Consider the following 23884-nt stretch of genomic DNA (forward strand, 5'->3'; position numbering starts at 1 on the left):
ATGCCCAAGTTACCAAAAGGTCATACTCATTTACATGTGGTTCTTAGACAAATTTAATCAGCATAAAAAAAGCACAAAACTACATATATTGGACATGTATTGCCCAGGAGGAATGTAAACAAATCTGTTATCTATGAAGAGATTGATATAAATGTTCGTCAGTAATATAAAATGTACCAATGACATTTGCCATTAATTTGGTACCTATTGATAACATAAGTCATTGACTTACTTCCACCATTTCCATAGCTGCTTTATAAACTCTAACCATTTTTTTTTTGGTCCGGTATACCTCCAACTGCCTGAACACCAAGACACATGCTGCTAGTTCTGCCTAATTTGAGTGTAATAACTGTGTAGCAATCCTTGGACCATTAACTTTGTATATGTATTTATTTTATACTGGAACTTGGCAAAGTCTCTCAATTCATTCACTATGTGAAACAAGCTGTTTTAGCTTCCTTCTTCCTCTCTTTAAGTCAGATTCAATTCAATTCAATTTTATTTATATAGCGCCAAATCACAACAAAAGTCGCCTCAAGGCGCTTCATAGATACAGAGAAAAACCCAACAATCATATGACCCCCTATGAGCAAGCACTTTGGCGACAGTGGGAAGGAAAAACTCCCTTTTAACAGGAAGAAACCTCCGGCAGAACCAGGCTCAGGGAGGGGCGGGGCCATCTGCTGCGACCGGTTGGGGTGAGAGAAGGAAGACAGGATAAAGACATGCTGTGGAAGAGAGACAGAGGTTAACCCTTTACAGCCGATCGGAGCGGGCACGCTCTGTTTTGCGTAACAATTTTTAAATCCCGGTAGCTCTGCAACCACGTAAGCTAGCGCAATAATTTTTTTTGCATATGAAACTGGAGGAGTTGTACTTACATCTGATGCCATCAGCTTGTCCTAGGTCACAGTTTCCTTCCACATATAGCTTTGCAAAAACTGCATAAAAATCACTTGCAGCAACAAAACATGATATTCCAGAAACACGCTTCGCCGATCCATCAGCTGTTTGTAACACTTCCTACGTCCATCAGCGCGAACTATCACATGTCCGCCATGACCTGCCCGAAACCGGAAGTGACGTCATTTTGCGGAAATGTAGTTTTTTACGATCGGGGCCTTATGAGCTTGTGTTTTACTTGTTATGTGTTTTAAAAAGTTATGTTTGAGTTTATGACTTTCTGTGTCGTTTCTGGGATGCTTAGGACTCCTATTGCACTGCTGGAAATAGTTTATTTTGATGCATATGCTGTTATTTTGCAAATTTGCACTATAATATTTATTTTCGTTTTTCCTGCAGTATATAAAAATTGGTGTATTTCAAAAAGAAAACTATGAAGACACTCAAAATAAATTTCCTGTGGTGGGAAACTAGTTTGTGTAACTTTTTTGTATTTACAGTTTTGAGGGCTAAACCTCTTAAATTTCTCTAACTAGAAATATATGTTAAAAAAACAAAAACGATTTTCAATTTTTTTGTAGTTTATTGCACTTTTTTGCAATTTATGTAATTACTATGCACCTAATGCAGACATATTATTAAAGTTTGGGCTGTAATGGTTGTATTGATGTATAGCAACTTGAAATGCTCCCAAAAATGGCTCCACAGCATGTAAAAATATAATATAAGCTCTGGCGAACTTGGTTCTATGGTAGGTCTTAAAGGGTTAATAACAGATATGATTCAATGCAGAGAGGTCTATTAATACATAGTGAGTGAGAAAGGTGACTGGAAAGGAAAAACTCAATGCATCATGGGAATCCCCGGCAGCCTACGTCTATTGCAGCATAACTAAGGGAGGATTCAGGGTCACCTGGTCCAGCCCTAACTATATGCTTTAGCAAAAAGGAAATTTTTAAGTAGAGATAGTGTCTGTCTCCCGAATCCAAACTGGAAGCTGGTTCCACAGAAGAGGGTACAGATACATTGGGCATCTTGGATGTGTTGTTTCCAGCATCTGGAGAAAATGATGATAACATCCAAATACACACAACAGCTTTCAGATCCCCCACGGTTCTTTCCATTAGTCTCTGGAATGTCGCAGGTGGTTAAACTGGTAGAAACCCAAGGGGCAAATTAATGCAGTTATCTCCCGTACCTCATTTCCACCTGCCAATAGCCACTATTCAGGTCAAGTGAAGAAAATACAGTAGACCAGTGGTTCCAAAAAGTGGTGGGCGTGTCCTCTGGGTGGGATGCAGAGCCAATGATGGGAATGATGGGAAACAGAATGCTTGGACACCGCTAGGATAATGGACAGGTTTTTGACGGGCTCCCACTCAAACGCAAAGCAGGAGATGAAGCATGAAACTGATGCTGTCCATATTAAATATTTGCAGATTTGATTACTGCTGTTAGTCTATTATTTGTCGAGTCTGTATATTTACTTAATTTTATGATGAATAGTTTTTTGGTGTTTTTTTTTTCTTTTTCAAGTGGGTTCATTTTTTTCCATGTTTAGTTTCTTGGTGTTTTTTTGTTGTTGTTGGTTCGAGGTTCTCAGTTTGAGCTCTTTAAAATTTGTGCACCATTTATTCATGTAGTGGTTTGACCTATTTTTAGACTGAGGTAAACCCCCACTAAGGATTCATGTCTAACTTAGTCACATGACCCCCTGGGTTTTTCATCAGGTCATTAAATAAAATGCGATAAGGAAAAGAATAACCATGTCAACACAACAGTGGTTCATAACGGAAACAATAAATTAACAACTACTACAATTATCGGCAATTTGCAGAATTCTGTGAAATGGCCAATACCCTGCTTCATAAAAAAATATAACACATCCAAAAAACATTTATTAAAAAATTTTCATTTCACATAAGCAGCCAAAAAATGCATATTAATGCATTTCGATCTGTTAACAAAAGGAAACTGCAACACAGTGGTCCTTATCTGCAATTTTGAAGAATCTGTAACTCATAACAGCATAAATGTGAGCTTGTATGTTCTTTTGTTTTGTTCACTATTCAACCCCACAAACAAAAACAATAATGAAAGCAAGACACCACTGAGACCCTGCTCAGTGCACACAGAGTAGATGAAAGGAGGTTACTGTGTTCAGTGCCATGGTGTTCAACCACAGTTTGTCAGTGCAAATATAATGGAAACAATAACATGTTTGGAGAAGAGCCTACTCAATTGCACATGTTATTATGGGTTTGTGCAACAGTATGGCGCATCCTTTCAACACACTTACAGCGTCACGTTTTCTCTGTAATTGTCTCTCTGTTAATGCCACTCCCCAAGGGTTTGTGATGAGAGACTGAGGCCAGATGAATGGTTTATATTTGTCTCCTCATTGGCTTTTGATAAAGACAACAAATCCATCCTCTGAGGTTTTTCCTCATCTTAGTTACAGTCAACTAACACTGGAAGACACATTGCATTACATTACATCCTTAGTAATAACATTTAGTGCAAACAAATTGGCCCTGAAGTAAAATGTGCAACTCAGGAAGAATTAGAGCTCTAAAAGCAGTTTTCACTTTAAACAAATTTGCTTATTTTATATTTGATTCACGGGAAAGGCTAAAAACTATTTTAATGTTGTTAAATCAGTGGGGGAAAAAACTTTCAAGGTTGATTAATTTTTAAAATAGTTCAGCCTTTTGATAGAATTATTTAAAATAAAGGTTTCATATTGAACTTTTTATGCATTTGAAGACATAAGGAAGATATCTTGATTTCAGGAAGGACCTGCTCAGCCCTGTAAGAAAATGGGACAAGAAGATAATGAATATTGAATGACCATATCTACTTCAAGCAGCCATCTCCGTTCACCAAATCCCATCAGCACACAAATCATCTGTGTGGTTATGCTGAGTTAATTAAGATCTAGTGTGTGGAATTAATCGACTCATGCCATTGCAAACGTCTTCAATCGCTGAACCTGTCCTGTTTTTTTGCTTTTTTCTGTGAGAAGGAATAAAGCTGATAATATATTATTAAAATACACTCATTTATTTTCCTTTTAGAAAAGCTAAATTCATAAGTCAGCGGCAGACAGGGAAGGCTTTAGTTTAGTTCAAAACAAACCAATAGGAATACCAAGTGAAGATAGCAAGATCCACTGTGTACTTCTGAGTCACTGTTTCCGTGTGTGGAATATCATTTGGGCTTTTATCTGGGGAAATACTGTACCCTCTCAGTCTTTCTGGACTTCCACAGATAAGAAAAATAAGTAAGATTACACCTCGTTTTTCTTCTCAATGCCAACATTTTCTTTTCCATTGCCGGTTGTAATTGTGCCCTCCAGACATTTATACAGTTAGTTCAAGAAATGGGCTAGACAGAGCAAGCACTCTTGGTGGAACCAAATGCCCCATTGAGGCATTTTCTGATGCTGCTGTGACACATGCTGGAAAGCAATCACCTTTTACTCAGTTAAGTAAATTAACCAGGAAATGTGTAAAAAAGGGGGAAAAAGCAGGAGTATCATCTCGGTTATCAGAGGAAGCCTCAATTTCTGCACAATGGCTTAATCTCTTTCATTGTTGCTGAGTGATAATTTATCATTTTTCCAGTCTGAAAACACAATTATCCATGTAGGAAACAAATTCTGCAACTCTGCACAGTCCTTGAGGAAAAACTATATGACAGAGAGATGCAGAAAGTGAAATCACAAAAGATGAATCATGTCAGCATATTTGTGGTCTTAGTTATGTCACAGCTTTCCCTGTGTATGTGTGTGTGTCAGTGACTAAACTCGTGTCTAAAAAGAAGCCACTGCGTGAGCAGCACTTTAGCAGAGCAGCAGCAGCAGCTGTGGAGCTCCATCTGTGTCTACACAGGAGGCATTCAGGCACAGTATTGAGCTGTAGGTTACCTGTGCTATGGAAGTGCTCAAACATCAACATGCAGTTACTGTTGTATGATTATGTGCTCAAAGAAAATCGACTTAAAGCTTAAAAATAAAGCTTAGTCCTTTTTTAGAGCCTGAATAAAACGCAAGCTGTTATTATGCCTGTCAAGTCAACTGGACTGACTGAGGTAGGTGTATGTTGGTTGAGTCAGATGTGTGTGATACAGTTAGGTATACAGATACCAGCATGACCTCTCAACTTATATTCCATAAAGGCATAAACATGCAGTGAAATACAAATAGTTGTAGATATTTACATACATCCTGTCTGACAAATAATTAAAGTTGTATGGCAACAGAGTTGCCATATATAGAGTTTGGTGCTTCTTAAGGATCCTTCCCATGGATATAGTTTCTAGACAGTGCAACAACCATTGCAAGAGTATTCTCTACATTCTGTCCATGACATTTGCTTTGACCAGCTCTATTGTACTTCATGTCCATTGCAACAGGGTGTCTAATCAAGGAGCTCCACAAAAAGGGGGGAGGTTGTTCAGACAATGCAGCACAAAATGATTTATGGAAAAGTGACCCAAATTTACTTCCTATTTGTTTCTATATAGAAAATGATAAGGTGTCAAATTTTTGGTGAATGCTGGTGAAACACTACTTTTTCATTCGCAGGTTGTCAGTTTTTGACATTTAGTTAATTCCATTGGTATCTCGTGAGTATGCTAAGATGTCCTTATTGTCCATGTCACATTTAGCTCTTTGACTACCTAAAAAGGTGCATTATGATACCTGAAACTGGTATGTTTTAGTGCATTAACTAAGCCACAAACTGAGTGAAATCAGAAGTAAAAGCTTAGTGAAAACTAAACGATCAGTGAAAATAAATCCAAACAGGATGCAAAACCCAGAACTTCGAAACAAGGCAAACCAGTCTTCTGTCTGATAAACTTTTAATTATTCGACTGACAAGACGCCCTTCTTGACTTTTAATACTGACTTTCAAAGAGGCATCTACTGGCATCTCATATTGCCATAGGCAGCAATATCATGATACAGATCTCAACGAATGTCTCTGGAAGTCTAGCAGCATCTGAGGGAATGTTTGGATTTGACACCTTGGCATGGTCAAGCAGGAGTAACAGAGAAAAATAAGAATACATTTTTTTATTTAACCTATAAATTTATAACTGTGTTGGCTGCTGTTTTTTTTTTTTTTTTTGCCTATAGCTATGCTAGCTCCATTAGGTTATGTTTCTAATTCCATCCATACAATTTCAGAAGATTTTTCCAGAAACTGCATTTCCACACAGCTACAGTTTAACATGCAACATTTAAGATGCACCAATTACAAAAAGGTTCAACGTAAATGTTGGCAGATTTATGTTAGGTTAGCATTTTATTATGCTAATAACTATTTGTCCAAACTAAACAAATGAAAACTAAACAGTTTTAATCAGGTCAGAAAAGCAATCTTAAGTACATAAGTACAGTGACTTCCCATCCAGAGACCATAATATTCTGGACAAAGTTTACTGAAACATCCCTGGGACATATCAAGGTGCAGCATTTCCACACCATAGCATGTAAGATCACATCTCATTGGAGCTGATCCCTGTCACTTCAGTATTATAGGACTGCATTGAGCATACTGACTGGGAAGTGTTCAAGGATGGCATTTAGAGGAATAGAAATTATTTGTCCTGGCCTCTCTGCATTTCTGTTTTAATTCTATCCTAGGCACAAAAACCATCAGAGTGTTTGAAATCAGAAACTGGTGGGGATCACTAATGCAGCAAAATGTTTGTAAGTTACCCAGGTCAAACCTCTGTGGTAGCCGTCTTGTTTTTCCAGTAATGAGGAAGCCCGCCTCAAATGCAGTACTTTTGTAGGCCAGTTTGAAGTGAGAAGCCGTGGTCTCCGAGTATATAAAGCTGGCAAGACATTTGATATGTCCAAATTCAGGAGAAGGATGCTTCAAAGAATCCTACCTACCTGCTCCACATAGGTAGGATCCTTTGACGGCCGGGGTAGGACGGAAGTGAACAGCTGTGAAATGGACAGCCTTCTAGCCTCTGTTCAAGTCCGCCCTTACTTCCGTGTTTTTCTGGTCGTTAGTGCCACAGCGCAAAAACTTTAAAACAATTATTAACTTGTGTTCTTAAGAATTATCTTCTTGATAACACACATACATACTTTGTATTTTTTTTAAGTTACCCCATTTTTTTCTGGCGTGCAAGGGGGTGACTTTCCCCTGCTGGCCCATCTTCTCCAGAATTGTCCTAAACACAAAAAACAGAGAAGAGAGAAAAACCATGGCAACTATGATAATCCCTAAATCCAAAAGTTTTCACGGCAGAACACAAGAGGAGTACGGTCTTGACATCACAGGTTCTGTACAGCATGAGGGTTAATAAATCCGTACTCACATAAATATGATGTGTAAATTGATTATTCTTGTACCTCCATGCCACAGTGGCCGAATTCTTCACCCCAGTGAAGAGGTGATCACTTTCTACTATCATTTTAAGCCATTTGAGCCATTTGGTCTTTCTTGCCTAACACATATCACAAAAAAGGTTAATTCGCAAAAATCATAATTGCAGCAATACATAAAAAAACCATGGGACCCACCATACAAGCTAGTTTACAATTATTTTAATTTTAATAAAAAACATGTCTATGCAGATTCCCAAAGCTTAACAATACAACTGCTATGAAAATGTTACTTTTGTACCACCAGATTTTCATATAGTTACATTTGAAAGTGTTTTCCTCTCCGGCTTCAACTGCCATCGTTATCAGAAAAAAATCTCCTGTATGGCCTGCAGTGATTCCTGGGATATGGTAGGACACGAAGGATACACCCAACCCATCGTTCAAATTCGGGGAAATGAAGGACGCATTTGTCGCCACATTTGGAGGACTCTTTGAATTTGGACAGCCTTTGTCACGTTGCTGTGACGTCATTGCCTACAAATACACCATTTGAAGCATCCTTCCCCTGAATTTGGACACAGCCTATAGTCAATAGTCGATATATTCGTCAAATTGCCCAACCCTACTAACAACTTCAGTTAAGACAGAGTGATGGCTGATGTTTTCCACACCACACCACACCTCTGCATCACAGAAACTGTGGCTAGTCAGCACAGCATAGGCTCTGTTTAAGACACAGGATGCTTATTATTGATCGGGTGACAGGCTGGCATTTAGCAGGGCCCGGAAAGACCACATATGTGAGGATGCTATTGGTTAATTTCAGTTCTCCTTTAGTCAAAAAAAGCTTTATTGTCAAAGTCAAAGGAGCTTGCAAAGAAAAGCGTCTGGACTTCTTTAAGTTGCTTGAAGACGTTTCACCTCTCATCCGAGAAGCTTCTTCAGTTCTAAGGTCAAATGGTGGAGAGTCCCAGATATAAACCTAGTGGGAATAACCCCCCACAGAGGGACAAAAGGACCCCCTGATGATCCTCTAATCGCCTGAGCCAAGGTGTGAAACTGGGCGTGGGTCCCAATCAGCCAGAGTTTCGGGTGTGTTCATTGTGAAACCTGGCCCCACCTTATCATGCGAATTCCTGAGGTCAGATGGCCCAGGATGTGAGTGGGCGTTAAGGCGTTTGGGAAGGGATCTCAAAACTGGATTATAGATGGCAGAGAGTTGGTGTCGTAAACCCCCGCCTCTGTTCAAAGATGGTCGCTCACAGTGGACATAGATGGCTTCTTTCACTCCTCTTTCAAACCATCTGTCCTCTCTGTCCAAAATGTGAAAATTGGCATCCTCGAAAGAGTGTCCTTTACCCTTAAGATGCAGATGGACTGCTGAGTCTTGTCCTGTGGAGGTGGCTCTTCTGTGTTGTGCCATGCGCTTGTGAAGTGGCTGTTTGGTCTCTCCAATGTAGAGGTCTGAGCATTCCTCGCTGCACTGTACAGCATACACCACATTGTTAAGTTTGTGTTTTGGCGTTTTGTCTTTCAGGTGAACCAGTTTCTGTCTGAGCATGTTGCTGGGTCTGAAATACACTGGGATGTCATGCTTGGAGAAAACTCTCCTGAGTTTCTCTGATACACATACCGGGGATGGAGTTGTGTGTGTGACAGCAGGAAGTGAATTCAGCATCTTGACAGCCTGATGGACAAACCTGTCTCTTAGTCTCCTGGTTCTAGCCAGGCTCTTCGGTCTCCTTCCTGATGTCAGCAAACTGAAGAAGCTGTTGGACAGATCAGGGGATGTGCATTGCAGGTGGAATCACCTGCAATGCACAGGACTTTCCAGATGAGGGTGGTGTGTCCAGGGTGTGAGTTCTCCTGAAGTTTATGATAATCTCCTTAGTCTTCTCCACATTGAGGGACAGGTTGTTTTTTCTGCACCACTTGGCCGCTTCACTTCCGTAGTAGGTCTCATAGTTGTTGCTGATGCGACCTACCACAGTTGTGTTGTCTGCAAACTTGAAAAGGTTGGAGCTGTGTGATGTCCAGTCGTGGGTCAGCAGAGTGAAGAGAAGGGGGCTCAACACACATTCTTGGGAGGTGTTCTTATGCCGGAGGTGTTGCTGCCGACCCGTAGTGTCTACTGTCTTCCTGTCAGGAAATCCAGCAGCCAGTTACACAGCAATATGCTGATCCACAGCAGATCCAGTTTGTGAATGAGTTGCTGGGGAATGATCATGTTGAATGCTGAACTGGAGGTCGAACAAAACCTCTTGAATGGGCTTGACTCTTCCTTGGACTGCTGGCAAACCTCTATAGAACCACAATAGAAATCATACTTCGTCTTATGGTGTGGCAGTTGCACAGAACAGAATGAACTTGGCTGGGTGGTTAGAACAGCAGAATGGTACTCATGGCCATTTATGAATGGTCATTCATCAATGATCAGTGGTTGTTGATGACTGGCCATGACAAGTTGCATATTAAAGATCAAGGAACTGACCTCTCAGCCAATTATGGATTCCGTGGTGCTAGTTTCAGTCATTGTGCAAATGTACTGTTTATGAGGTTGGGGAAACCTGCAGTCAGCTGAGACTAAAGAAGTCACCTGTATGATTGATGAAATGTTTCTCCCACTGAAAACGCTACATCCAGATGAACAGAATCAACCATTTGGGGTGTCTAAAATTGTTTTGAATTTTTGGTGAAGCATTCCCAAATCATGCTGATATTTTCCCCAACTTTCCAAAAATGCCATCCATTTGTCAGAGTCAAACAAAATCTGAGTGGTTAACTTATTTTATCCCTAAAATTGGTAGGTTCTAATATTTCAATGGAAATTAGTCAGTGAGAAGCATTTAACTTGAAGTGAGTAGAATCCATCTTTGAGATGACAGCCTCTGCCTAAATAATAACCATTACTTAGAGGTGCGCTGCTTACTGTCCTGGATTGGACACTCATTGTCTCTAAATTGCTTATTACCTTACACTGTTCCAAAAAATAGTAATGTCAAATTATTTTACTGTGTATTTTACAGTTGTGTACTGTTTTTCTAGAATATCATTACATTTACATAAGTAGACTGTGATCTGACACGTCAAATGTAAAATAACATAACATCACTGTAAATGTAAAACACAATTTACTTGTTTTTTTAATATATTTTTTGTACATATGCATATTTAGATTGTAAAAATACATTCGGAAATGTATCATAATTCTCATAACGTCTGTTATGTGAGAGAATGATCTGTTAAAGTCAAATGTAATACTATGGAAAAATATATAAAATGATCGAAAATTAATGAGAATAACCAATCATTAAAGGAGTATTTGAATTATGATTTTGCTGAAAATTTCATGTCACCTAGGTCTGATTCAATAATTCAGAGGTAACAAGTGAAAATATAATTAATAGGAATAAAAACTTAAAAAAACATATTGTGGCGAGTGAACAGCTAGTTCTCTCCCAACATGCGTCGGGACATGTGCTGATGTTTAGATGTTCTTGTTTTATTGTTTATGGTTACGTTACTTTAAACTGTTATCTTGAATATTGTGTTTACGCCGTGGTGCAGCGTCACTGATAGTTGTTGTTTTGTAGAGAGAGTGCTGTACCATGAGCGACTTCTGTTGTGCTGTTGTTGAACCTTGAGGCACATTGTAGCACCAGCAAGTGTTTTAATAAGGAGCTCCCCCTACCAACTTGGGGTTAAATAACAAGCTCAATCTCTCTCTGTGAGCTTCTTTGTTAAGATTTCTCTGCATGCCACAATGTAAGACATTGCACGGACACGCTGCGCTAATTATATATTTTGAAAAAGAAATGTAGAGGTAGGAATTGCAATTAATATAAATAACATGACACTAAGCATCGGCCAATGAATGTGAACTAAGAACAAGGTCGTGGGTAACGCTGCGACCGTAGGAAAAAAACCCTAATATGAAGGTTTTTTACTGTGAATTTTACAGTAATGTTCTGTTCTTCTAGAATATCATTAAAGTTACGTAAATAGACTTTGACTTCACATTTTGAATGTAAATTAACGTTAAATCACTGTAATGTAATACAACATAATTGTCATGATTATTAAATGTATCTGTCTGTACATATGCATATTTCGATTGTTAAAATACATTCAAATGTAATGCTATGGAAAAGTATATAACATGATCCCTATAAGCTTGTGTTACATCACATAAGTATTATTATCATTGCTAGTTAGGCCGTTCGTGGCTCAAGAGTTGGCAGTTCGCCTTGTGATCAGAAGGTTGTTGGTTCGCACCCCGGCTCGGACACTCGTTGTGTCCGTGGTCAAGACTCTTCGCCTACTAGTGATGGCCGATGGTGCGATATGGCAGCCTCGCCTCTGTCAGTCTGTCCCAGGGCATGCAATCCATTATTATTTAAACCAAATGTTAACTGTATATTTCTGTACATTTACGTATTATGATTCATATTGCCACATTCAGTGACCTTGTTTATAGGTAATTTCATTGTTTGATCACGTTAAAATGTTCCTTATTTAATGTCTAAAAGCACTTGGAAAAGGCAGAATCCCATGTAAAATTAGCGCAACAAACTCTATTTTCATTACTGAAAATGACCGTATTTTTATGGGACAGTTATTTTCTGTTATTTTACGGTCGTATTTTTGGCGCCCCAGCTGCCAGAATATTACCGTTTTTTTAAGATGTTTTTTTTTCCCTATTTATAGATGGTTTCATTGTTTCATCACATTAACATGTTCCTAATTTAATGTTTAGTGGCACTTGAAAAAGGCGAGATCCCATGTCAAATTAGCGCAACTAATTGTATTTTCATTACTGGAAATAACCGTATTTTCATGCGGGAGTTATTTTCTGTAATTATACGGTCGTATTTTGGCACCCCAGCTGCCGGAATATCACCGTTTTTTCAAGATGCTTTTTCTAACAGTGTAGAGTTAAATATTCCTACATTTACATACATACAGATGAACTATTTAATACCAATGAAACTGATCAATTGGCAGAATTGGTGGCCCCACTCACTGGATAACCACAGTGTTTGCTGAAGAGAATCCCACTTTTAAAAAATACACTTACCAAAGTAATTTCCTGTTAATGAAACTTTGTCTAAATGACCCAGAACACTGGTATTTTTGTTTGTTTGTAAATGAAAGAGGTAATTGTTTACTGATGAAGCTGTTTCTGAAAGCTTCTGTGCTGTAAGCATAACTAAATACTGCCAGATCATTTTGCTCTCCATTAGTCTTATCTCTTTGTCCTAGCACGCTCCAAAACCTTATTAGGCTTTTCCCCTAAGGTAACTGTTGAAACGCCATCTCAAAGCCATCATTTACATGGCATAGATCCTAGATGTGGTTTACTCCAAATAAGGTGTGTTGCATAAGCATTTGCCTCCTATTTAGTGCCACTGAAATAACTGAAAAGAAAATATTGAAGGGATCAAATGCATTCACTTGTATTTTCAAAGAATAAACATGCAAGGACTAGAGTGAAAAAAAACACACAGTAATGCACACTGAGTCCTTGTTGATACCATTCATATTTTCAAGGTTCTCACAAAAGCTGTATACAGGGGGATTTGGCTTTGACCTTAAAGCAGCTTTTGTGTCCATTACTTGTAGTCAGAAGATGCTAAAATTGTTGGAATATTGATAGACTGGAATGAAAAAGAAAATGTTTTTGTTCTTTTTGTTTTTTTTTTGTTGTTGTTTTTTTTAACTGAACCCTCTGTTAAGTAAAAATGTTTCATGTCAGGGCAGCGTATTTGAACTCATATTTTTAATTCAGCCATCCTCACAATAATGCCATCAGAGGTCAGAGGAAGCCTAGATAATGTATCAGCATACTTACTGAACATGCATGTTCGGAGCACACACAATATTGCACCTATTGATAACACAGAATGTCTGGGCATTTAGATCTGTTAAAGGTACCAGCATCTTTAATAATTCAGTCCTTATCTCTTGTCTACACCAACTGACTTTGCAAGACATCACGTAGCATTATCAGGTAAAAAACTTGGAGGACCTGGATCAGATCAGAGTAAAAAAAACAAAACACTTTGTGAGAGCAAAGAAAGCAGCAGCCTTAAATTTTAAAGTCTGGCTACAGACAAACTGCCTTTTGTTTTGCATGCTGTGACTGCAGCAAACATATCTGATTCTAGCTGTCTGATTAGTCAAGACTGTGGCAGATGTAGTTATCTGAGATCAAAGTTGAAATCATGTGTAGCGCTGCATGCCAGGAGAACTTAAGCTTCTACACAGTTTAAAGCAAACCTGAAACAAGAAGCAATTTAATTAAAAAAATAAAGAGAAGAGAAAACAGCAGAAGGAATGTCTACCTTCAAAGAGAAAACCCAGTAAGCCCTCCATTTCAGCCAATTACATTACAAAGCAAACCAGATTTTACCAGTAACAATGATGCCCTACAGTGAAAAATGAAGCAAATTCATAAAAGTAATGGCAGACTTAATAGTGATTTAAAAGCCACCTTTGTCTTCTGAAATGAACATATACATAGTATGTATAGTTATTGAAAAGTACAGAAAAGCCCAAATGAAACACAAATGTAAGGGAAGGCAAGTTCAAATTATTACCTCTAAAATAGAGTACTAAAAGTCAAGACATTGTTTTTGTACAGAATTCCACTGCATTTTTTTATTCTCTTAGAACTGATCAGAAAGCTGCGTTCTGGTTCATAAGGCTCAGATGTGAAACAAAAGTAATCATAAATAATGTTAAAATGTATTCTAAAATTCTTGTTTACTGGGACTTGATGTTTAGAAAGGCTGTAAAAGATTATGGATACTACCACACACAACTACATTTCAAACTGTTTCCCAAAATTTTGCTGGACCAACCACAGAATGTCACTCTTTCAAGGATATGTTGTGCAATGTTACAACTGTGTGCCAGAAGGATCTAAACTACTGCAGATGACTGAATCCATTGAATGGATGCTCTTTATTCAGTCTCTCCATGTTTTTGCATGGGTATTAACTAGCTTTGGTATGAGGCCCGTCCATTGTCTGCTCGCTCTGCCCATCCTTGCATGATATGAATGAAGATTAGTATGGATAGTCTGAATGAACCACCCAGGGTCTGGTGTTAATACGTTGCAGCAGGAAATTATATGATGTCACTGCATGTATAAGTAAACTAAATGAAACACAATGCAAGAGTTGAATTCAATATGGCTAAAGCCGGTTGTAAAAGATGTTGAATGAAGGACAAAGGCAGCCTGTTAAAATCAATATGTCCACTTCCTGTTTTAGTGCATGCACAGTTTTTCAAGGCCACACAACTGAGCATTCTTTTTATCTTCTGTTCTCCCTCTATGTTTGTGTGATACACCAAGAATGATTCATGTGGGATATCCAACAAACAATGCCATTATAATTTGTCATTTCTGCATGCTTGGCTCTCTCACTTGTGGTGGAGATTTGGCAAGGTCATCGGATTCACCTGACCTGCTGTAAGGCAGCACAATGAGGGGCAAAAGGATAATACACATGACACGGATTGAAATGGATTGCAGTCTTATATTCCCAGAACAGTACTCCAACAAGCTGATAGCTGACTGCACATAGCAGCCACTCCTCATCGCTTCTGTTTTCTTATTAAACCCGCTGTATCCTCGCTGTGCAAAGCAGTGTGGAAACAGAAGCCACAATGGTGTTAGAGCAATGCCATGTGACCAAATGAAGCTCTAATCAAACAAAGAAGTATCTGTGAACAAGTGCTTGAGCTTACAACCACCCTGTACTCTTGACTCTAATTAAGACCACATTTTGCTGAGGTCAGGGAGGGGTTTTAATTTAAAAACCATTAAGTTGTGCGCATAGTCAGGACTTGTGTGGCATCAAAAGCAACTATCATTTTAATTAAGTCTTATCTTTACCCAATTTCTCTGGCACAAGACATCGTCATAAATTCTAAATAACAACTTTAAATAAAATGAACGTAACAAAAGGTACTGACTTGTGAATTCAGCAGTAATTTGTGTTGGGGTGGAAAATTCTGGAAACTGAAACAGCATTTACCTATCGCCTAGAAATGGTAACAAATATATAGTCCACAGGACATTGTGGACTATATATTTCATGGTTAATGACATTGTGCTGAAGTTTTTGTTCTCAATCATAAAATTGGTTAATAAAGTCTTCAAAAAGCATTGCTTTATGCTACATGATTGTCTTTTGGGCAATAGACAATATTGTAGGAATATTTGTATTGTCAAGTAGGCTGTGTGTGTGAAAAGTCTGATGAACAGAAGAACCCATTGCTGCTTTCACACTTGCGCAAGCATTTGATACTAGACAGGAACAACATCATGTGTTACTTGTATCTTGAGTGATGACACTCAGTGCTTTCAGTGCATTGTCATTTGTTGCCTTCTATCCAATATCTTAACAGCATCCCAAATTGATGTTGAGGTAAAGAAATTATCTTGTTCAATCTTCTTATGAGACTCAAAAGCTGTCATAGTAATCGTGAGAGCTTCTGTTAGGTACACAGCAAAGTGCCACTTTCATCCCTAGTGGCCTGCAACCCCTCCATGCATACAGATGGGGAGCGGAGAAAAGAGCAAGAGCACATTAGTAAACAAAGCCAATGTGGCTCAGTGAAGTTCAGCTTCTCATTAATGTTAACACTTTCCTCTAAAAGTGCACTATACAGAATATTCTTAAAATACTGACCATAACATAACACACAGTGGCTTGTCTTGATCCTATTTATTGCTATCATAGTCTTAGCCCAATTTGACTCAGCCTTTAACATCAATCTCCAATTAATCCAGTGGCCACTTGCCAAATGCCTCATTCATTGTTTTCTTTGTTTCATTCTTTAACTGCTTGTTCTTCAACATGTTTGACAGGATGTGTGTATATTAAAAATATGTTTCTTGACAGTAATACATTTTTATTCTGTGAAGTTGTATTGTGGTTAGACTGGACATTAATTAATTAATCAATTTGCTATTCCATCTTAAGTACAAAGAGGTATTATATGTTGATATGGGAGAGCACCAACTGCTTGGCATGCTACCTTGGGGGATATTTATCCAGAACTCATGCATAGAAGTCTTTAGCATATTATAGCTGTTAATTCTTCATATTCTGTTGATAGATTTTTTATTTCAACATTTTAAACTGTTGAACTAAGACCTTTATATATTTTACATTAAAGAAACGCCCTGCAGCCTTTAAAAGTGGTTAACATTAATTTAAAATGATTCACTACTGGATTTTTGTAAAAATCTACAAGTTATTGATGCTTCTTTTAATTAAAGACATCAGTGTAAATCATTACAGGTAGAGGTCAGTATGACATTTTAAAATGTCAATTTTGATGGTTCTAGACTTTGAAGTAAGACTTTGAATGAATGAATTGTCAGCATTTCATAAATTCTCGTATGAAATATAAAGGTGAAAGACATTCTGATCAACTGACTCTATTTCACAGGGTTTAACTGGTGACTGGCTATTTATCAGAGCACATAGTCACGTGATTACTGTTTTAATGGAAAATCAGAAGTATCCAACCTCAATTTATGGTTTTCACATTCTACTCCATAATAATAATAATAATAATAATAATAATAATAAAAACAGATTTGCACACACAGCGCAAATCTGTGTGTGTAAATATAAGGAATTTATATTTACAGCAGATTAACACAAAGTTGTTGTTTTTTGTTGGTTCCTTTTTTGGGGGGGGGGGGGGGTAATTGTGAAATACAGGACCCATTTGATGGAATTCATACTAAGAATAACATTTTTGAGGATGATAATTTTTTTTCTTACAGCACCATTCTATTCATTTGAAGTTGTCCTTGACCCGAAAAAACAGAGAAACAGTAATCTCATTTGAGAACACTTGGTCACTTGAATCATCAAACCCTACGTCAACAAAAATCATGCCTCAAGCACTTCTTACCGTGGGAGGAGGGGCAAATGTGAAGCTCCGAAGTAATCATAAATCGTACTCTGATGGGAACAGTTTGAATGAAATGACTGTGAAATTGACCAATTTCGTTTTTGGTTTTTTTGTTGCCTGTCCCGTCTTATACCAATGAAAGCTAAGATTGTAATATCATTTTAAATGCCTGTTTCCTTCCTGTGGTAATCAGTCCCCTAAGAAATAATTATTTTCATCTGACCAAATAAAAGTGTCCTCTATATACGCCCCTGAAAGATGCACGGTGGTTCCTGAATCCGTTTGTCTATTAACTGTATGAATATGCGAGCCCTGCAGGCTGCAGACCATATGCTCCACATAATACATGCAAGTGATGCTACCTGGCGATTAGAGAGAAAGAGAGAGAGAGTACTCCAGGAGCTAAACAAGAGAGAAGATATTAGAGCGAATTCAGCCTTTTGTTTGAGTATTTGCAGCTTTAAATATTGTCCCCCGTGCAGCACCAAGGAAAGAAAACACCGAGGGAGAGGAGGAAAAAATATATAGGGAGTCTTGGCTGATGCATCTGTGCAAGAGCATCCATTTCACGGCGATTACAGTTCGAACCTGAGGAGACGGTGCGCATTTCTTTGAGAAACACGGTGCTTTTCTCTCTCCTCCGAAGTCATTTTCCTAGAGCGGCTGGCGGACGCAAAGACACGGTTACGGGATTTCATAACGAGCAAAAGCAGGTCGAGCGCAGTTCCAGCAGGCTATACTGCGTCTTGTTTGTGGAGTGGAATTTTGCGGTCCCTAGCTCAAAACGCAAAGGGGAATATCAGACATTCAAGTTCCCTTGGAAGTTGCGCAGTGATATAAAAACATGGGAATTTGTGGTTATCTGGCGGTGTCTGGGAAATGCCTTGTCGTCATCGGACTTAAATTGTTATTCCTTGTACCTGCAGGAGTTCCAGCTAGAAGCGGGGATTCTGTATTAAAAGACAACATCACCGTCAGACAGGGAGACAGCGCCGTCTTAAAGTAAGTCTCGGATTATATTTCATTGTCACATCACTAATATGATTTCCTCTTGTGCAGCACGGGAACTGATTCCGTCTTTATAGCTTCTATGTCTTGGTCCGAACAGCTAATCAAGCCCGGTACTACATGAGTTACTAAAGGTCACCATAACCTATATAAGAACGCACTAGTGCTTGTTTGTTTTAAAGGTGCACATGCAGAAGATAAGTTATAGCATGCCTAACTCGGTGTTTAGCCCATTCTGCTCATTGCCCTTGAATGTTATTGATCTTACTGGTTAATGTCTTGTTGAGGATGCACAGAGCTGAGGTGCTCAAATTGAAAATTAGGAGGGGTTGCGTACCCTACTATTGATTTGCTCATGTGATACAAATACAAATGCAATTATGACTTATTTTCATTTTATTCATACTCTTTGTGAAAAGCTATGTGTTGTTTTCATCTTTTAAGAACTTTGAGTGGTTAACAGTGTTCTTATCAGATTTAACACTTATTTGAATCTGTGTTCTATTATAGCACTCCAGCATATGATTTAACTATGTGTCAATGTTGCATTTTATGATATTTTATTTTTTCTCATCTCCCCACTCTGCACTGTGAGATTATTTTGTTTGAGTGTTGCTGGCTTGCTGTTCATTTTGTTTCAGAATAAAGCAGGTGCGGTGTTAGAAATTCAGAATCCCTGTGAAAGAATGACAGATAGGGTACGGTACATTTGCCTACCCACATGAATACATACATAAATACACACCAATATGTAAAAATAAATGATATGTATTTATTAGATTTTATAGATTGGTGACATATGTAGAGAAACACATTAATCCAGTAGCTTTGTTTTCTGACATTGTTTGGATCAATAGTTTTTAAACTTTCACACATTGTTAACAATTAAAAATAATTAATATGGATCTTTTTCTTATGTGAGAGTCACTTGTGAATCATACTTAAGTAGACAATTTAGAATTTCATTATCTCTGCCAAAAATTGGTCTGTTCTGAAAAGATAAATAAAAGCAAGCAAGTCACTCATGTTTCAACTCCAATGGCTCTTTTACTTACCTGTGAAGCACGCCACTTTGCTGGAGAAACCACTGCCTACAAGCTTTAAGAGCTCATCTTTATCAGACTGCGATGAAACATTTCTATGTTAAAAGGGGTGGTCAATTCCATAATTATAAGGGAGCCTTCATGCTCTTTGGATGGGATTATGAGTGATTTGATGAGGATGAAAATATTGCAAATTATATACTATGGTTGTCATATTGACTTGACATTGACTTAATTTACATCATTTCCTCTGGGATTTACAAAGTTTACGCAGTAAATAGTGTGTATTTGTATAGCGCTTTACTTGGTCCTAAGGACCCCAAAGCGCTTTACACTATACACAATCATCCACCCATTCACACACTGGTGATGGCAAGCTACATTGTAGCCACAACTGCCCTGGGGCGCACTGGCAGAGGCGAGGCTGCTGGACACTGGCGCCACCGGGCCCTCTGACCACCACCAGTAGGCAACGGGTGAAATGTCTTGCCTAAGGACACAACGACCGAGACTGTCGATCGGACTGCCGATTACAAGACGAACGCCCAACTCTTGAGCCACGATCGCCCTGTGGCTTTTAACTTTTGTACTTTTGTACTTTTAACTTTTTACCTACCTGTATCTGGAAATTAGATATTTTTAAATTTAGTTTGAATGAGGATGAAATTGTAATAAATACAGAAAATGAAATGCTGAAAGTTTGTGACAGTAAGCACATGAAAATAATGTAATCCGTAAATGTGAAGAAGGAAGCATATGAAGAAAAATGTTTCTGCTGCAGATGTAAGTATAATTCACAAGCAACTCAATAGACACAAACTTCTGTGGCTATGTAATTATGTAGTAAAATTCTTATGTTTATATGTTGTGGCTCAGTACCTTTGGTTGTCAGAGTAGGGCAATAGAGTTCAAATGACTCTAGGCTGCCTGACATGAGGTACTTGGACTAGAATTACTGTAATGTCTTTTGGACGCTATAGTATGTGGAAGGTCATCATGTGTCATACACTGGTTGCACCCCTATGTAGTCCAAGATGGAACTCTGCCTAGTCTTCATCTTTTCTCCCCTGTTCTACTCTGGTAATCTTTTAGTCATTTCTAGCCTGTATAAATGATTAATAGAACTTGTTAGGTAGCCTGTTGGATTAACTAAAACCAGCCATTTCATACTCCTCACGCTGAATGGTGACTGGCTGAAATCCACTAGCTCCTTTGTCATGCTGATGTCAAGCTGCAAAAGGTTGTGACTGTAGCAGATGTTAGGTTTTTGGCTCCTTAATATTCTCCTTTTCCTATCCTAACATGTACACCCCACAGCAGAGAAGTCATCAAAGAACCTGTTGCACTGCCATGACCCCAAGTTCAATCTTTAAAAGAGAGGTTTAGAAATTGAACCAAAAGCTGACAATAGAGTAACCCTGTGCTGCGCCACAGTGTATCCAATACGCTGCCCTTGAGCAAGATGAGCTGTCAGTGAGCTAGTCAGTCCATAATGTAGGAAACCATGCCATCCACATGCATTGCTTTGAGCTTTCCCCCAAGCAGGGGCCACTGGATGATGATGAAAGCAACACAGAAATAATTCTCCTCCGCCTTGCTGGCTTCTGTGGGTGGGAATAAGGCCTGTGGAGCTGCTATGCGATGGCATTGTCCATGTCCACATTTGACAGCTACATGCCTAGAGCACCCTGCAAGGCTGATGCTGTGAGCCCCCTCTGCCTTGCCTGTGATGAGCCTCATCAACCAAATGGCAAAGATGCAGAAGCTTGGAAGGACAGCAGGTGTTGAGATTTGGACTTAGAGAGGTGGACCAGGGGCAGCAAGTTTTGGACTGGAGGCAGAGGATGAGGGCAGCTGTGGAGCTGACCTCTGATTTGATTGTTTCATTTGACATGAATGGCAACACTGTCTGTGTATTTATTAAACAGTCATTTAATAAGATTAAAACACTGCTACAATTATATTCTAATAACACATATTTACAAATAAATTATAGCACTGAGAAACTGCATATTTGGGGAAATGCATTATTGCTTGGAAGGCGGCCATGATCTCATTTGTTGCATTTTCCTGACAGTAAATTTCTTCAGGTTATCAAAGTTGTCCTAAAACAAGAAATTCAAACAATGATACATTCCAAGCTGAACCAGAAAGTGTTTCTATCTCACATCAGGAATCAAATATAGTGATGCGAGCCAAGTGACAGCAGCAGGTTGTCAAGAGTTAAAAGCTTTTATTCCAGGGAAAGTACAGCATTAATGTGATTCTGGCAATACATTTTAAATGAACGATTGCTGCTTCCGAGCTGTAGGTAGAAGAATTCCTCAAAGGTTATTTTGCTTCGACTAAGCTTTAATATTAAGACAGTCAAGGGCAACACAAAGCAGTATCATTCTGACATAAAGAAAGCCACTGCCAGCGGGAACTTCAGAAGATGTGAGCAGCAGAATAATTAGCATCATTCAGCTCAGCTTTAGAAACAATATGACTTTTTTCCACAAATACACAGATCACCACGAAAAAAATCCCTGGGTTGCACATATTAGAGAAACAAATCAGTTTAAAGCCAGTATGTGTATATTATACAGGTATGACTGTCTTTAAGGTAGAATGTGCAGCTGCGGGTAATCCCAGCATTTTTGCACAAGCATTTCTCTTTTCTTTCTGAATAATAAATACTGTGTTGTCAAAAGGTATTTACCCCCTACTCTGATTTCTTTTCTTTGTTTTTTGTTTTTTTTAAATTGTCACCCTTACATGTTTCAGATTACCGAACATATTTTCATAATTGGACATAGATGAGTTGAATACATAGAAATTCGGTTTTAAAATGACGATTTCACGCAAACCTACCTGAGCCTATTCAAAGAAGTAATTGTCCCCCAAACCTAATAACTAGTTGTGCTACATCAATGAGTCTTTCATATCAATTTGGCCAACTCATCTTTGGAGAATTGTTTTCAGTTGAGGCACATTGGAGGGTTTTGAGCATGCATGGCCTGTGTAAGGTCATGCCAGATCATCTAAAGTGGATTTAAGTCTAGACCATTTAAAGCCATCTCTTTTTAGCCAGTCAGAAGTGGTCTTGCTGGTGTGTTTCAGATCATTGTCCAATTGCATAATCCAAGTGGACTTGAGCTTCAGGGCAAAAACTAGGGCCCAGACATTTTTTTTCTGGAATTTCTGGTAGAGAGCAGAATTTATGACTCCATCAACTATAACAAGGTGCCTAGGTCCTAAAGCAACAAAACAGCCCTAGAGCATCACACTACCACCACCACATTTGATTGTTAGAATTATGTTCTTTTTAGAAATTGGACAGAACTTTTCCAAAAACCAAAAACTTTTGACTTGTCACTGCACAGAATATTTACCCCTTTGGAGATCTTGAAGATGTGTATGTTTTTTGGCAAATTTGAAATGAGTCTTTGGGTAAAAATGGCGTACATGGGAGAGTTCCACGCAAAAAACACTCCTGGCGAAAAATAACACAGTCTCCTTTTTGTTAAATCTGAATACTGAGCTAAACTCAGGCAAGTGAGGCTCGCAGTCCTCGGTTCTTTTGTGACTTCCTGAATGAGTTGTCAATATGCTGTTAGAGTAATTTTGTTAGGCTGGCCACTCCTGGGAAGGTTCTCCACTCTTGAAGGTTTTCTTTATTTGTGGATAATGACTCAGTAAAGATTACTGGATTCCCCAAGCTTTAAAATGCATTTGTAACCCTTTCCACACTGACTTTGCTTTTCAACTGATCTTGAGTTTAATTTTTTTTTCTTAATAAATGAAACGATCATTTAAAAACACCCTGTTTAACAAATAAAAAAAAACATGATTTGAGGAAAATTCACATTTTGTGTGTTATTTGCAAAGAAAAAAACAAATTCTCAAAATATAAATGGAAATAAATCTCCAAGGGAGAAAATAATTTTTACAGCACTCTATCTGCTTCTACTTGTTTAGTGAATGACTTGTGGCAATCATTAAGTACCAAGATAAGTGGTTGTGCTGCATATTGCGATGGAGATAGTAGGCAGTAGTACTGTGAAAAATTTGGAACAATATTACCAGTTCTGGAGCCAGAGAGCACTATATTGCACTGCCAGTGGCTCAGTGGACACTGAATAGAGAGTAAAATAGTGTACTAACAATATTTATTTACAATTAACAACCCATCCCTGTGTTTATGCTTATTACGTTCATGGTTGTACTGCATGAATGTACCATATACTTTAAAGCATAATTGTAAAATATGTTGAGTTAGTAGTAAGTTTAGAAAGGTTCTATATAAATGAATATAATTTACAATTTACCTGCTCTATAAAAACATGTACAGAAGGCTTAGTCATACTACCTTCAGGCTAAAGCACCTAACTAGACTTGCTAATGCCCATTGAAATGCCATGGCTAGTGAACTGAGCAGTTTGTAATACATAGCAGGTTTACATATCACCATGCCAGCTGTTGTTTCATGTAAATAATTATTGAAAGTAAAAAACAATAAAGAATTCAAATTACTTTAAATTGAGAGTTTTTGTAATAAATGTGAGGAACACGTGATTTTTATCCACAGCACTCATGCTAAGCTACAATTCTTATCAAATGTTTCTCTTTTTTTTTTTTTTTTTTTTTCTTT

At 38.3% G+C, this 23884-nt stretch overlaps 1 protein-coding gene across 1 annotated transcript in view; it reads left to right on the plus strand.

Annotated features, from left to right (window-relative positions):
* The first annotated feature begins 17528 nt into the window (after positions 1-17528).
* opcml (opioid binding protein/cell adhesion molecule-like) overlaps positions 17529-23884 on the plus strand; it is a 266785-nt gene continuing 260429 nt past the window's right edge. Inside the window, exon 1 of the mRNA XM_085469578.1 lies at positions 17529-18202. Within this exon, the coding sequence (XP_085325704.1) occupies positions 18045-18202 (158 nt within the window). The 5' untranslated portion in view covers positions 17529-18044. The remainder of the gene's footprint in view (positions 18203-23884) is intronic.

The sequence above is a fragment of the Copadichromis virginalis genome, linkage group LG10 (genome assembly GCF_057382275.1).
Source record: "Copadichromis virginalis isolate Kocher_CV1m ecotype Utaka linkage group LG10, C_Virginalis_male_GT1.1, whole genome shotgun sequence".
Classification (NCBI taxonomy): domain Eukaryota; kingdom Metazoa; phylum Chordata; class Actinopteri; order Cichliformes; family Cichlidae; genus Copadichromis; species Copadichromis virginalis.